General features: G+C 44.8%; 2 protein-coding genes across 2 annotated transcripts in view; both read right to left on the bottom strand.

The window, feature by feature from the left end:
* srebf2 (sterol regulatory element binding transcription factor 2) overlaps positions 1–11,276 on the bottom strand; it is a gene marked incomplete at its 3' end in the record, with an annotated part of 14,484 nt that extends 3,208 nt beyond the window's left edge. The window contains 15 exon segments of the mRNA XM_035654379.1: positions 634–743; positions 841–958; positions 2,094–2,265; positions 2,461–2,630; positions 2,813–3,062; positions 3,530–3,705; positions 3,846–4,050; positions 4,289–4,440; positions 4,528–4,642; positions 4,756–5,037; positions 5,148–5,300; positions 5,577–5,737; positions 5,876–6,062; positions 6,619–7,010; positions 11,186–11,276. Of these exon segments, the coding sequence (XP_035510272.1) occupies positions 634–743; positions 841–958; positions 2,094–2,265; positions 2,461–2,630; positions 2,813–3,062; positions 3,530–3,705; positions 3,846–4,050; positions 4,289–4,440; positions 4,528–4,642; positions 4,756–5,037; positions 5,148–5,300; positions 5,577–5,737; positions 5,876–6,062; positions 6,619–7,010; positions 11,186–11,276 (2,734 nt within the window).
* A 1,439-nt stretch (positions 11,277–12,715) lies between these two features.
* Positions 12,716–15,927, bottom strand: part of LOC118322646 — a 3,541-nt gene continuing 329 nt past the window's right edge. Inside the window, exon 2 of the mRNA XM_035654378.1 lies at positions 12,716–15,542. Coding sequence (XP_035510271.1) covers positions 13,558–15,542 — 1,985 coding nt within the window. The 3' untranslated portion in view covers positions 12,716–13,557. The remainder of the gene's footprint in view (positions 15,543–15,927) is intronic.

Here is a 15,927-nt window from a genome sequence, read left to right as displayed (position 1 = left end):
CTGTCTCACTCTCTCTCTCTCTCTGTGTCTCTCTTTCTCTGTGAGCGACTAAGGCGCTATAATCCTGATGGTCCCTGGCGTTATGAAAGAGAGAGAGAGAGCGAGAGAGAGAGAGAGAGGGGGGTGCTGGTGTATTGGATTTGAGAGAGGGAGAGATGCTCAGTAACCGACGGCAACGCAACAATGCCGCACGAGCACTGGTGAGTCTGGCATTTCCTCTCCTCCTCCATCTGTGTGTGTGTGTGTGTGTGTGTGTGAGATGATATAATGTGCTTTGTGCGCAGCATAGCTCAGTGGGAAAACAAGAATTGATTAAGACTGTAGCTAATTAACATCCCCTAACAGATCGTCAATGTGTTTATATCCATTTCAAGTCATTTATTACAACAAATCAATGAAAGTGTTATCTGTGATAATCCAATAAAACATTAATCCCAAAAGCTAAATTGGTTGTCAGTATATGGCAAATAGAGCAAAGAAAATCCATTCATGTTGACAGTAACGACTCAGATGGCTATCTGGTTAATCTCCACTGAAGAAATAGATTTTAAATCTCTTCCCCCATGCAAACATCCAATGTGATTCATGCTTTCTTGTGATTGGACAGGGTTGTTCTCTTCATGCTACTCATACCTGGTGTGGTGGTGTGATTGGGAGGAGTTGAAAAGGGAGGAGGAGGGGAGGGAGAGTCCTCTGTACAGCTGTTTAATAACTGGAGAAACTCCAGGGCACTGGAAAATTCTCTGAAGTGGGGCAGACCAGAAAAAAAGGTTAAAGATCCAGGATAGCTGATTAATGCTCATCAAAGTGTGAAAAACATTGCTGGTAGCCCTGCCTCACCCAGAGTGGTTCTTGCGTTTGCCTGATTCAGAGTCGCTCTGTGGCTGAATGAGGGTGTGAACGGCTCTCTCCAAAAGCTTCCTGCAGAAACAGCGGTGCAGCTGTGCAATGGGGTCAGCTGAAGGAAGACCAGGAGGGAACCAGATAAATCATAGAACGCAGCAGACTTTCTCTAATGCCATGTAAAGAGCACACATTTCCATTTAGAAATAAAGGAAAGGACGAACAATATACAAAATAATCCATTTGTACATACAGCAAATGGCTATTATATATTGTTATATAATATACAGTTACAAGTTAGTCCATTTTTAAGCATCTGAATTGCCCTGCACAACCAAACAAGCACAATATTAATTTGAGGTCTATTAAGCTCAACACAATGCTATAGAGATCTTGAGGTTTCCAGCTCTTCCTGGAAAATCCTGAGGCATTCTCAAGCCAGATGAAATATATATTCTCTCCAGCGTGTTCTAAGTCTACCCCAGGTTCTCATACTAGTGGGACGGGCCTGGAAAACCTCAGAAGAGAAACGCCCAGGAGGCATCATGATCAGATGTCAAACCACCACAACTGGCTCCTTTAGACATGAAGGAGCAGTGGCTCTATTTCGAGCTCCCTCTGGACATCTGAGCTCCTTACTCTAAGACATAGCCAAGCCATCCTACAGAGGAAACGTATTCTGGCCGCTTGTATGCACAATCTCATTCCTTTCAGTCACTACCCAAAACCCATGAGGGTTTGGAAAGTAGATCGACTGGTAAATCGAGAGCTTTGCTTTAAGTCTCCCTCTTCACCACAGTGGTCCGGTACAATGCCTGCATTACTGCTACCGCTGTACTGATCCGCCTGTCAACCTCATGCATCAACTCCATTTTAACCCCAAGATACTTTTATTATTATCACTATTAATATTTATTATTTATTTATATATTTTTTTTAAAAAATGCTATATTTCCCTTTAGGTCTCTATAGAAAGTACATCTTGCAGTATTTCTAGGACTTTTTTTTAAAAAAGGAGTTTGTCTTTTTTTGTCACACTTTTTTTGTGGGATTGAGGGTGATGTTCTTTCAATTTATTTTTCTATTATGTCAGAACTATGAGGCTTCATGATTTTAACCCTCAGAAGCATGATGTTATGAGTTTTTTTTTTGCATTTGACTGTTGGACTGACAGGATGGAAGAACAAAAGAATGAAAGAAGGACAAAGAGTAAAATAGAGTACGGACCAATTCTTGTATGTATGACATACCTGGGTCCCTCTGAGAAGTGTACACCCCGTCAGTGCTCTCGGACTTCACCGACCAATCGCAACTCAGAAAGAATTGCCTACCCAGCGGGGTGAAGAGCCAACGCAGGCAGTCAGGGATCGGCCTGGTCTCTGATTGGTTGGCCACACTCTCTGCACAACTCAACAAATAACCCTGGGAGATAAAACACAGAAGAAAAGATGCTGATGGTGGAATCACAACTCATCCAAAGTAAATCAGATATCATTGGAATTAAGTCATTATTTCCTCTCTGTATTTGTGTTTTTGTGATGCTTTATGAGACAAAAGTATATAATATTCAAACACAGGATGACGGCAGACAGAGGATGGACGATGTAAGAGTCTCACAGATAGAAAGGACAGGTGGTGGCCCAGCATGGTGCGCAGGGCTGTTGCTGCAGTGACATAGATCTGGGTGAGCTGGGCGGGGGCCATCTTGCCTTGGGCGCTCTCGCTGAGGTTGACAGCGCTCAGAGACAGAGACAAAGCCCACAGGCTGCTGCGCTGAGGCAGCTTTCCTATATATAGAGAGAGAAAACAAACACTGTATCACCGTGTTTAAATCTTCATAGCGTGTCAAAGTGAAAGTAAGGTGCAAAAGTGTTCTGTTGTTATGTGATATTGTTGTGAGTCACTTATGTAACTCTTGTTTGTTTCTTGCCTGTGTACAGCATCAGCTCACTTTGTTCTCAACACTCACCTGTGAGTTGCAGCTGGCTCAGCCGGTGGTAAACCAGTGCTGCGTCCCTCGCACTAGTCCTAGCCTCCTCCCCCTCATGCTTCCCTCCAACCTGGTGAACCAGCCAACCCAGAGGTGTTGGACGATGCAAGAAGTAGCGAATCACATTCCAGGACAGAGAGCAGACCAGGTCCAGACTGGTTGAGGGAAGAGCTCTGGTCAAGACGGACAGGCAGGTCTCTAAACTGTCCATTGCTGCTGTGTAATCTCCCTGCAGGAGAGAGGAGACAGGGAAAATAGTAAGCTAATCAGTATTCAGCGAAGACTGACAGGAAAGATAAGAGGGGGACATGCGATGGAGGTCAGGACTTGGATCTGAAAGCGATTTGAACGAATGCTAAAAATAAACCCAGGCAGGGAACAGGCAGCCTAAACCGGGACATCAAAATGGTGAGAATCAAAGAAAACTGGGTGAAGTGTTCTTCAATGAGTGAGAAAACATCAAATCTAATTCTTCAAGCACATCCAAAATTCCACCACCAATATTCACACAGATACATGAAATGTGAGTAGTGTGATAATGTTTTCCTATATTTGGAAATGCTAGCTCACTCTTTGTAGAGATGTTTCCTTAACACACAAAAAGGACCTTGTGCAAGGAAAAATACATAAAAGTAGCACTCCGAACCGTGTTCTTGGTTAGTCCTCCTCCTCCTCCCAGGACAGATCTGTACTCACCCTTTTGAGATGCAGGTCGGCTTGTTTGCGGTGCCTCCAGAACGATACGGATTTTGGAGAGTGAAGGGGTGTGATGGGCTCCCACAGGTAGAGAACTCTGACACAGCCCCACACTGCTCCCACCCCACTCAGCACCCACACCATTACCCATGGCAACAGGCACCGCAGCCAGGATGCTGGAGGATGAGAGGAATTGAAACAAGTGGTAAAGGTCATTACACATTTGTAAATACTTACATCACAAATTCAATCAGGACTTCTGAACTCTCAAATTGTGTCATGAACCCCGATAAACAGAGGGGTCAGGCCTGCTCACCAAAGTCCTGCGTGTGACTTGGGAACCAGACCAGCGTTCTAGACGGCACATGGCCCCCAGATAGGCTGTGGCTCCCTGAGGCCTCAGAGCCCAACAAAGATGGCAGTGGGTTTAGGGACAGGCAGAAGAAAGTCAGGGCGCAGAGAAGCAATCGAGAACGATCCATCACTCCAACCGAGGAGGGCGAATCTGGCTCACTCTTCATCTGACGGTAAGAGAGAGGAGAGAGCAGGTTTACAATAATAAAAGTCTGTAAAATAATTTACAATCATGTCAGCTATTAAACTTGCATCATAAACCTTGTACATAATGTTTTGGCAACACTGTATTAAATGACGGTCATATAATTATGGTGTAAATTTTAATTTGAAAAAAATCTCGGTTCAAGGTGGAAGAGAAAACAGCCTTACAGGATGTGTGTAATCCTGTCATTGTGCGTTTACCTGCTCGTGATCCAGTAAAGGGCTGCCCGGCTCGGAGTCCACACAGTAAGGAGAAAACTGGGGAGGGGAACCAGAACCAGAGTCCGAGGCTGGAGGTGACATCATCACTATTTCCTGTTTAAGATCCACATCTTCAGGCAGGATCACTGGCTCTGAGACAGAGAGAGACACTCAATAAAGTCTCCAGTTGCTTCAGATGACGCTCTGCTCAGAACATTCAGTGATGTAACAACACTTACTGTTCTTCTGGTTGGCCATCTTAAGGGCCAAGTTCTCCTGTCGTAGTTTGTGGTTGACCTGTTGCAGGTATTTGATGTAGTCAATGGCCTTCCTCAGCACTCCTGACTTATGCATCTGGGAAGAAGGACATGGAGGAAGACGTGAGGATTCAATTTCTGTTAAGCTCATGAGTGAAATCAGTCCCCTTTTCCCCAAATTTAAACACCAAACAATTTAAAACCACTAACCTTTGCGTCATTGCCCATGACCAGGTCTCTGAGCTCTATGATCTTGTCGTTGATGGAGGACCGGTACCTCTTCTCGATGATGTTGTGGGTCGTCCTCCTCTCGCCCTCCTTCACCACTCCTCCCGGCCCTACTACACCTCCCATCATCTGGCTGTGGTCCATGTTTGATCTGACGCCATTTGTGCAGTGGGAGGAGCCCGGCTGGAGCTGCTTGATTGGCAGCTTGTCTCCTCCTCCCATCATAACAGGGACGGTGGTCAGGATGTTGCTGCTCATCAACGTCTGGGGACAGAAGTCAGTAGCAGTACATTAGTTTTGCCTAGTTTTCCTTTTTTAGGGACTAAGATTGTGAACCAAATAGTAATGCAAAATCTTTTATGCAAGCAGTGTACCGGGACTTGCAGAGCTGTGCTCTGGATGGGCGTGGTCAGGGTGGTGATCCCCGTAGGGCTCTGCATGGTAGACAGCACCTGTGTGCCGTCTGGTTTGAGCGTTGTTAGAACCAGTGAATCTGTCTTCAGAATCTGAGGCTGCTGGACCAGAAGCTGATGGAAAGAAGTCCAAAGGTCAATGAGTGGTTTTTATGTTTTTTTACAAGCAGTTTAAAAGATCAGAGCTTTAGTACTCAGATCTGCTGGGCCTCTCCTAATCTTTTCAACTACAAACAAAAGAAGAGCTATTTTTTGCAGTAAGGTCGTTTATGTTTATTAAAAATATTCATCTTTTATTATCAGCTATCAGCTAATCATCATACCACTCTGACTCGTTTTATGACGGTAAAAATTGTAATTACTCGTGCTAACAACAGTGAGCTTACTTACAGGTACTTGCTGCATCTGCTGTTGCATTGTGTGGACTGTGGTGGGCGCTGTAGATAGAGTCTGGATGGTCTGACCGGTCGGAGTCAGGACCCGCTGGTGCTGAATGGTCACCGGTTGGAGCTGTGGTGATGTCATAATGCTCTGCATCTGTGGTTGGAGGACTGGGAATGGAAGAAAAGATGATGGATGATTCATCAGTCAAATTGAGAATACGCTGAGAATAAAGCATATTATTGTGGCAACGACATGTGATTATTAAAAGACAGGATAATGTACTGTATAACCCTCTCTTTAGTCACCTTGGAAACTAGGAGCAGGGCTCTGGTGGCAGATGACGGGGTTCTGGATGAAGCGTCCGCCGCTGGAGGTAATCATTACAGTTTGGGCTGCCTGGGTCTGGATTGGCAGGGGCGTCTGGCTGTGGGTCTGAACCAGGGTGTGGACTGGGAAGCTCTGGGTCTGCATGGGGATTCCCTGGGTGTGCATCTGCATTTAAGTAAAAAAAGAAATAAATACATAGTTTTGCCTCAGCATCTATTTTTCTCCTCAAACATTATGAAAGTTTGATGCAACATAAGACAGGTTCTGTCTTTTTTGATGTACTGTTTTAGGAAAAAGGCATTTCACTCAAGACAATAAACTATATCTGTCAGGCTACAGTTTTAGCTGAGACGTGCATGGCTGTTATTTAAGGCATGCTGAACTGGATATTATATTTTACAGTCTGTCAGTACTCATTTTTCTCCTGTCAGCAAAAGCTTTTTTAGTATGGACGGCACAATATAAGAAAATAAATCCACATCGTGTCCACAACAAGTAATAAAACAGCTGGAGTAGCCGGCACCACAGACTCAACAGCACTAGTTCATCACTGCAGCAGTTATGCAGCTCACACTGTGATCCAAAACTTAACCTCAAACAGCTTTCAATACTAACTGTTCATAAAACTATCTGCCCGCAGTAGAACTAGTAGTGAAATGTGGGTTATCAGCCATGTCAAACACAGGATTTCAGTGTGAGCGTGGCGTCAGATAGCCAATACCTGGATGGTGGGCTGGGCCGTCTGTTGAGGCTGAGGCTGGATGGGCTGGACCACCTGAGGCCGGGGCTGAAGGAGTGGAGGGCTACGGGTCACCTGCTGCTGCACTGAGGAGGCTGTGGTGGGGGAGGGGGTCTGGGCGGGAGTGAGGGGAGGGGTGAGGGGTAGAGACTGGGGAGACAGTGTCTGGGAGGGGGCGAGGCTAACGTTGGTACTCTGGTAGACAGCTGGGGTTGGGGTCTGAGGAGTTTGGGGGGCTTGAGGGGTTTGAATGGCAGGTCGTGCGGTGGTGCTGGTCCCACCACTCTGACTCTGTACAGAGCCTGCTGAGTTCATCTGGTCCTCAAACAAGTCCGGGAAGTCCCCCACCTGGTTGCTGACAAACTGCAGCATCTCTGAGGACACAGAGAAAGAGGATGGTTGTTACAATAAGTCTAGATTTAACTGAGTAAGTGTTGTGTAACTAAGAGCAGAATATGAATGATGTGGTGACACCTGTAGATCAACCTATTGCAACATAATACAAAACCCCATGACTGATGGTAACAATGATTTGACTACCTTCAAGCTCAGGCCTTGGCCACACCCAATATTACAATAGCGGGAGGTAATAATCTGTATATTGCTTTCCCAAGTGTCCTTGAGAGAGAAGTCTTAAGGTGAAACTAAATAGAAGGTGGTAAGGTTGCTTCGATGTGTGAATGCTGTTTCCTGCTAACAGATAAGACTAGAGAAGCCTGGGGAAGTTCATGGACTGGCCTTGAATTGGCACATGCACACACAGCTACTGTAATGGTCATAAATCATCGCACGGATTGTACAGAAAGCAAAAGGCCTTCAAACACATAGCCTTGAAAAGGTGTGCGGTAATCTTACTGATGGCCCAGAAAGACAACGGGAGCAGGGTGAAAAAGCACTGATGGATGGATGAACGGCACTATGGTTGTATTATTACACACTGGTGCACACTATGTTCAACACCACCTAATTGCATTCAATACATGGTTACTTAAGTGATTGGGTGTTAATGTAATATAACATCATATACACAGTATGATACAATATATGTGACAATATGCACTTTGCCAATTTATTAGATCCACCTTGCTAACAAATCCTCTTCTCTTTTGCTGATTTAAGGTGTTGATTTACCTTAACAGTAATAGTTTGTGGTGCTGTTTAATTAAACTGCATCATATATATATGTTTTTGAAAGGTATTCTGTGGATTTGTGGATTAAGCATTTTCTTTATGAGCGGGTCCCCATTTTGCTTGTCTCAGGCACACGCACAAGGTTGCACCTGCATGCATTTGAGACCCCATTCAGCTAATGGTTTCACACTATTCCTCTGATCGACAGGTAGTGATAATACACCGAGCGATACAGCAATGTGCCAGCAAAGAAGACTGCAAGTGAACGTAGATGTAAACAATGCTGGATTTAAAATGCTTCATGTGTAAAATGTTACATTTTATGTGGAAGGAATTCACCATGTTTGTTACAGTGTGGTGAGTGACACTGAATGTAACTTTTGTTTGTTTAAAAAAAATCACCCATCGCAATTTTGTATCAACCTCACTTGAATATCTTAACAGCTACGAGAAGAAAGAAGTTTGCCAAACAACACAAGACTGTGGACCATTGCTGTGGACACCATGTCTGTCGTGGTCTTACGGGACTTTGGAACTTCAGCGGACTGCCTGACACGGTCCATGTGGTGGAAGTCTTGAACTTAGTCTTACTGCACAGCGGCGTGGAAGCCGACAACCCAACAGACCACAGACCACATTCATCGACTGCTTCAGACTGACTGAAAGCACTAAGCACGCCCCCACCGATGAGAACACTTAGAATATTCTGAATAGGAAAACTGATTACTGATAAACATTAGCAAAGAGACAGACACTGGATATCATACAGCCAAGAGACCTACACAGCCCTGTTTCATTCTGATGACGTTACAGCTGCTTTACATGTAGACATTAAGTCCATAATGACTAACTGGATGTGTCATTTCACTCCTTAGAGGCAGGGAGTGCCACTCTATTAAAAAAACATTACTAATTACTAACATTTGTTTTGTCTTTGCGAAATCTTGACAAGAACTGTAATGAACTAAATGTTTTTGACATTTCGTACTATAATGAAGCAAACACTTCCTAGTTTAGTTAGTTGGCGTTTGCTCTGTTTAAGCATTAGTTTAGAGCTGTGGCACAAACTGTATGTTGGTGTCACACAAAAGACCTGATACCAGAACAGATTTATAAAAGTGGAGACAGTAGGAAAATAAAACATTACAACACCAAAGGTTCTCTTCTCATATCTTTGCGAGCAGTCAGCTCCCTGTCACCTCTGACTGTCTGTTGTCACTTGTTGTATTTCAGTATGGTGTATAAAGCAATAAAGGTGTTGCTATCTGTATATATAGCTGTCTTTTTTTGTCGTTGTCACACAACTTCATGGCTATAAAACGCCATTTTATCGAGGGTCACAAAACACCAACAGTTACAAGAGGGACATAAACCATGCCCGTACTTCCTAAATTCTGAACATAACCAATATTCCTAAAAGCAAAACCAGAACAACAAAGGCTCCAGATACACAACGCTGTATGAACATTCACTGGCCTTTTTTGCTCAGGAGCTTCAACCAGCCTGTCTTTCACATGTCACGTATACATGTTCGCATAATGTGAGCACACACACTAGACCCGGCTCTTCTACACCTCCGTGGGGGGCAGACTGTTCATGACAGACAGGACAAAGCAGCTCTGAGCCCCCAGAGCTTCAGACAAGCTGACACAAAGGCTAAATCCATCAAAGGGGGACAGTTTCCTAGGCTGCTCGGTGCAAAGAAAACAGCTTATATAACCAGATTCGCAGTTGCTAAGAGAATAATTGGGAGAATGTTCTAGATATATGAAGGGTCAAGTGCTCACAGCTCGTCTGGAGAACAAAGGTTGAATATGTCTTCAGGTCTACAGTAAACCGGCTGCTGCACAGAAAGAGAGGACAGACCTATCGCCGTCCAGTTTCACATTTTACATACATACGACCAAAGCTATGATTTTCTATAACAAGGGTACATTTTCCTGCAGTTGGGTGATGAGCTGACAGCAGCAGTGTATTAATCCATTAGCTGAAGGCCAAACAGAAGCAAAACTCAAGCGTGGGCCGTCGCAGCTCGCCTGTGAATTCATCAGTGAACCCGGTTGTCATTTCTCTCTCTCTCTCTTTCACACACAATCTGTACATTCCTCTCTTTTGACACAATGATTAAGTGGGATTACATAACTGTGGCTGGGGGGGTGTACCGTCTGCTCATTCTGTCCAAGGGCCCCCTTTGAAAAGAGAATTAACAGCAGACACCAAAGGCAGGTGGAGTTTCAGAATTGTTTCACAGGGCCGCCGGGTGCAGTACTGTTAATGTTGGCCGTGAATGTTTGTTACATCATCTTGTTCAGTGCGGTACTTTTGTATGTCGGTGAATATTACAAACCCACTGCCCACCACGGGCCAGTAGATAAAAAGACAGAGTTCTACCCTCAAGCCCAGCTCATCCCACACTGTCTGACACCACACGAACACCACACGCCGCTCCATCAGTCCGGTCTGGTGACTTAGCATTCAGTAAAATTCCACCCTAATGGAAATCTGGTGACTCTGCGCTGCCCGGCGTTACACCGAAAGCCCTGTCCTTTCACTGTGTGCCAAAGGGTGAAACTTGTTTTGATAAGCGAGAGACTGGATGAGAGATGCTGTTTGTTCACTGAGTGCCTGCCTGCAGAGTGCCGAATCTGGTCTTTACAGATGTTGTCCCACACACTCAAGAGGACAGGTTTTCCTCATTCAGTTCTACAAAATACTTCAATCTTGACATGGAAGTCTTCAGACCAGATCGTTGTTTCTAAATGGTTTATTTATGGCCCTTGGCTTACAGTAATAACACATTCAAGGTTGATGAGCAAGTTACACTCTTGCGTCTCCCTTCACTGCCCACACACAGCCTTCTGATAAATGACACCTCTCACTGTTACCCACCTCTGCTTCATGGGAGATAACACTCTGCCTCAAACTTCAAGTTACTTTTCCATTGAAACCAGACACTTTACGGGAATAACAACAGAGAGCACAGTAAAATCTAAAGCCTAAAATGTCATCCCAGTGTGCAAATTATGGACGGACTGAGAGGGCAATGTAACACGACAGACTCCCAGAAGTCATAATTTGCTAAAGGGGCTGTGCATATTTGCAATGTGCACATTTTGTGGAGAATAATTCAAACCGACTTAAGTAAATAACAGACAACATTAGTACGAAAGCCTCTCCTATAACGTTTACATATAACACATTAGGAACTGTAGGCCCAAGAAACCCTGACTTCCCGTTACAGCCCAGCTGTACGTAACACTTTAAAGACTAAACTTTGTGTGTTGTGCAGCCTTCACATAAGCCACAGCTTCAGTCAGCTGCTTCCGCTCAGCAGGATGAGCATCTCCCGGAGCTGTCACACTGAGCGGAAACAGGCCGACACTAACTCAACACCGTTAGCACTCATACAGTCACTCACCGTCGATGTCTCCCAGTGTGAATTCGTCCCCTAATTCCGCTAAAGTCGTGTCCATGTTCTCCATCGTGGAGATGTACTCTCCGCTGTCCATCCTGTCTGTCAGCACCTCGCCTCCCCGGCTGTCACCGGAGGATCGCGGGAGAAAGGCGGCAAGCTCCGTTCAGCGACGCCTACAAGGCACGTTGTCTTATCGTGGAGATACTTATCTTACGGAAGGACCGTAAACCAAGACCGGAGCCTCAGGAGAGGCAGACTTCTACGTCGATAAAGTCATTCACATCGGTTTATGCTTAACACGACGCCATCTTGTTTTACGCTCATTACGTCATTCACAAACAGAGTCTCCGGCCCAAAGTGGGCTCTGATTGGTCCAAACCGAGCTGTTGTTGTCATGAGACCAGTCATCGCCGTCCAATGACAGGGCCGTATTTACCGTGGTCTGATAGTACGTCAACCATCAGAAGCTTCGGTGTTATTTGAATAAACCGCGCCCCCTACCTTCATGAATAGACGTGATCTCATGAGAGGACCTCATTCAGGAAAAAATGATGTAAACAAACACATCAGTAAATAGAGTCTGATAAAAAAGTGCAGATAAAATCATATGCATTTTCCCTTATGCGATAGCACCGATAATGTGATAAGTATATTTCCCTACTTGCAGATCAAATGTTTGGTGTTCATTAAAAATAGTTCATTATTTTCAATCCTTTCATGTACACAAATAGTACACTAGAAAGTATAAGCTAAAAGTTTTATTGGTCTATTCATGCATTTTTCATCTGTTTTAGCACTTCTTTTTGTTACTTTGTCCGTATATTTATACATTTTAATCTGTTTTATTACTTGTTTATACATTTTAATCTATTTTATTACTTATTGGTTTATACATTTTAATCTGTTATTACTTTGTTTAATTTGTCTATTGATTTATACATTTTAATTCTGTTTTTCATTACTGTGTTTTAGCTTTGTCTCATTTACAATTTGGCCTAGTTTGAATGACTTGCTAATATTCTTTCACTTTGGTTTGAGTGTTCATCTTCCTTCTAACCCAGCCGCCGGTGTTTCCTCACTGCAAATTGATGAGATAGCGTTTCCTCAGTTTGGGTTTTACTGAGCGCTGTTATTGAGTGCTTTATTGATTACAGAGTCATTTATTACTTTGTGTGTGGTTGGGGGTGTTTTATTGTGTGAAGTATGGAAAGTGCTATTTAAATAAAATAAAGTCTGATCATCAGGTCTTCTATGAAAAAGTAGCAACAGTGCAGTTTAAAATACTCAATGAAAAGTCACGTTTTACTTGATCTAAAAGTATATTCCTGTTTAATATACTTATAGTAACACATACAGATGATAAAACCAAGTACAGTTGAAATATTGATGCATTATGTGCACTCAAGCACGTAGAAGCGTATTTCCAGAAATGTGCCTGTGGTGATTTTCTAATAAAGTGCTACAGTTGAGGTACAGGCAGAAAAGATAACTAACAACTCAACAACAGAAGACAAGAAATGAGAACAAAATATATTCAGTCAGGGAAGAATGGTTGTTTTATTTAACTGCAACAAAGTAAACACACGTATTACCTGTTGAAAACCAGCGTACAATACATAACAGCAAACAAAAAACCACAACGTTTAAGTGCTTTTTATTACTTCAGTCCTTTTGTTCATTTTCCACACTCAAAAATAATTATACACACACATTGATCTCACTCAGCAAACACTTTAATATGGTGCTTAAGAGAATTTCTTATGGTCTCTTTATAATTCTGTGATTCGTTAAAGAGGGCAAAAGTAAGTCACATTAAATACTTTTATGAAATTCATGTCATTCATTCATCGAGTTCACAAAGTGGAACTGTGACGACCCACATTTTCAGCAGTTTAGTTTCCAGGAGTAAATGTCTCTTTTTAATTTCTCTTTATTTTATAAAAATAAATGTGTATGAAGACATCAGGTCTGGTTCCAAACCAACCAACAGCAAGGTGAATCAATCGCCTCCTAAACTGATTTAGATAAAAATGTGTTTGAAAAAAAGGGGAAATAAAGTAAAGGTATCACAGGACTGTGCACCTGATATCCTTCATTAGTCATCCCACACAGCATTGTGTCACTGAACTCCTTCACCAGCCTCAAACAGTTCCTATCAATACTTGCAAATACAGCTTCTGCTTTCTTTTATCTCTTATAATGTGTGATTACTTGTTCATATGATATTGTTTTATATTACATTTCTGTCACTGCTAGCTGTGCATCTCCGACATGGTTTGCATGTCCTTGCTGATAGCAATATCTTTCACTGAGGGAAGCTACAGTGGAGTCTACTAATGTATCAAGGAAAATATATGCAAATTGTTTCATTGTGTTTATTTGTTCCAGTAGATCTCATAAGACTTCTTCTCTGTGTAACTGGCTTCAGTTGTTCTTGTGCCACATCTGACTTTCTCTTTTACCACCTTCACTACCAGACCACCAGCCAGGGCAATGCCTGCTGCAGCTTTGCCTATTTCAGCCACTGCATTCAGGATCCGTGTTGTTGCCGCCACAGTGCCCCAGTGGTCTGACACCCTGCTGGCCACTGACGTCACACTGGGCCCCGTTAACCCACACACGGCACCAGGAGACCCAGCAGCCACTGGGACATTCACAGCTATCTCCTGAGCTAAGGCTGCTCCTGCTGCAGCACACTGAGGAGTCCCTACACCTCCTACAGTGGCCACTGCATGCTGCCCTGCTGCTGAAGCAAAACTACTCTGAGCCACAGGCACGCTGGCTACACCAGCTGCCCCTACTGATGCAGTTTCAGCTCCACTGAGAGCTGCTGTGCTGAAAGCTGCTCCCTCCAGAGCTGCGCCAAAAGCAGCCCCAGCTCCCATGGTGCCTCCCACACCTGCTGCCAACCCCACAGCAGAGGCCCCTATGATACTAACCTGCCCAAGGGCATCCAGAGCGCCCTCCCTAGGACTGGCAGCCTCAGTACCAGCAATGGCTCCAACAGAACCACCCAGAACTCCACCTGTTGCTGCCCCCAGAGCCACCGCAGTTTTCCCTGAGGCTGCTGCCACTATTGCCCCCACAGCTTTCCCAACACTAGTGCCTCCCGCTACAGACATCCCAGCGAACTGACTTGCAGCAAAACCAACCGAGTTCCCCATGAGAGATGCCCCGGCTGCAGCTGCTAAAGGGGCCGCTGCCCCAAACACTGCTCCCACTGCCATGCCTGTGGCTCCAGCAGCCACCAGGATCTTAACTCTCTGCAGGACCTTAGCAGAGAGCGCAGCCTCCCTCCTCATCAAGGACGACCTGAGAGCATGTCGCTGGGTCACGGTCCTGCCTCTGCGCCTGCCTCTGGACCGGTCCCTCAGCAGGCTGAAGCCGCTGCTCTCCTCTCTCCATCTCTCCACCCTAAAATCTTCTTCATTTCCTCCCTCCAACTCCCTCTTTCTGACCCCTTGTGATCCTCTATCGGTGCCCTCTGCTCCGTGAGACTCCAAGTCACACTTCCTTCGTTTGGCAAGTTTAGCCCGTTCTTCCAAGCTCCCATTGTTACCCCCTTGTTCCTCCCCCTCTGCTTGCCCTCGCTCCCTCAACATCCTTTCCTGCTCCTCCCTGATGACAGCCTCTGCTTCTGCAAACATTGTGTTAGTATAAAACCCTTCGTTAGTCTGCTTCACCATCCTGTCCACTTTCATTAAGAGTTGGTTAACCTGCGCCGAGTTTCTGGGGTCTTTGTTGTTGAGTACATGGTACCTGGCCCCACACCTGTCAATCAGAGCCTTAAGCCCAGCAGGTGCAGTCTCCCTCAGGTACTCTTCAATCGCTACGCCCTCCAGGTCATCTCCCCTGGTAAAAAGAACCACAGTGTGGTGACGGACTGCATCCTCCCCAAATATCTTAGCCAACTCGCAGACAGCCTGGTTCTCATTGTCTGTGTATCGACCTACTGGCACCACCAGGAGGAAAGCATGTGGCCCAGGGGCAGACAGTGACACACATTTGGCTATCTCTGCATGAATCTGCTCCACACTGAGGTGAGTGTCCCCAAAACCTGGCATGTCAACCACCACAACTCTCCTCATCCTCTTCCGTGAGACAGTCTGGCCGTCCTCCTCAGCATCCTCTTCCTCGGTGAGTTCAGCGCTCCCAAGCTGGCAAATCTGGGTGACAGAGCTGGCACTGATCTGCGACAGGAACTGCTTTCGGCCCAAGATGGTGTTTCCAGACGCACTCTTGCCAGATCCGGTCTTTCCGATGAGGACCAACCTGAGTTCTTCACTCCAGTTGTCTTCTTCCTTCTCACTGTCCATGTCAACTGGCTCCTTTTTCTCTTCCTCATCCCCTGGAGGAAAAACTGCAGAACAGAAGCAGTGTGTAACTTACTGAGACTATAGACAGCTCATATTGCATGTGAAGCATTGCATTCCTCCTTTATTGAAAGACAGCAATCAATCCTTTCATTGCAGCGAAGACAACAGAGGTTGCTTTATGTGACAATGCAACAAGCCTAGAAAAGTCAAGTGTTAGTGAGGACGCTTCTGGACAGAGACAACTGAATAGGTTAGCTAACGACACATACAGGTGCTAGTTTAGCACTAGATGGCTTAATGTTTAGAAGTCAAATAAGACCAGATGATAACTCTGAAACTAAAGAGCAGACCTCACATGCAGAGATCAGGTTTTAATCCTAGATACAGTGCTGTAACCTCTGCTGTGTGTGAGCTAACTGGCTATTTTTA

This window comes from Morone saxatilis, unplaced genomic scaffold (assembly GCF_004916995.1).
Source record: "Morone saxatilis isolate NCDOM2014 unplaced genomic scaffold, NCSU_SB_2.0 Contig14, whole genome shotgun sequence".
Lineage (NCBI taxonomy): Eukaryota > Metazoa > Chordata > Actinopteri > Moronidae > Morone > Morone saxatilis.
Note: the sequence above shows the minus strand (reverse complement) of the source record. Positions and strands in the feature narration are given on the sequence as shown.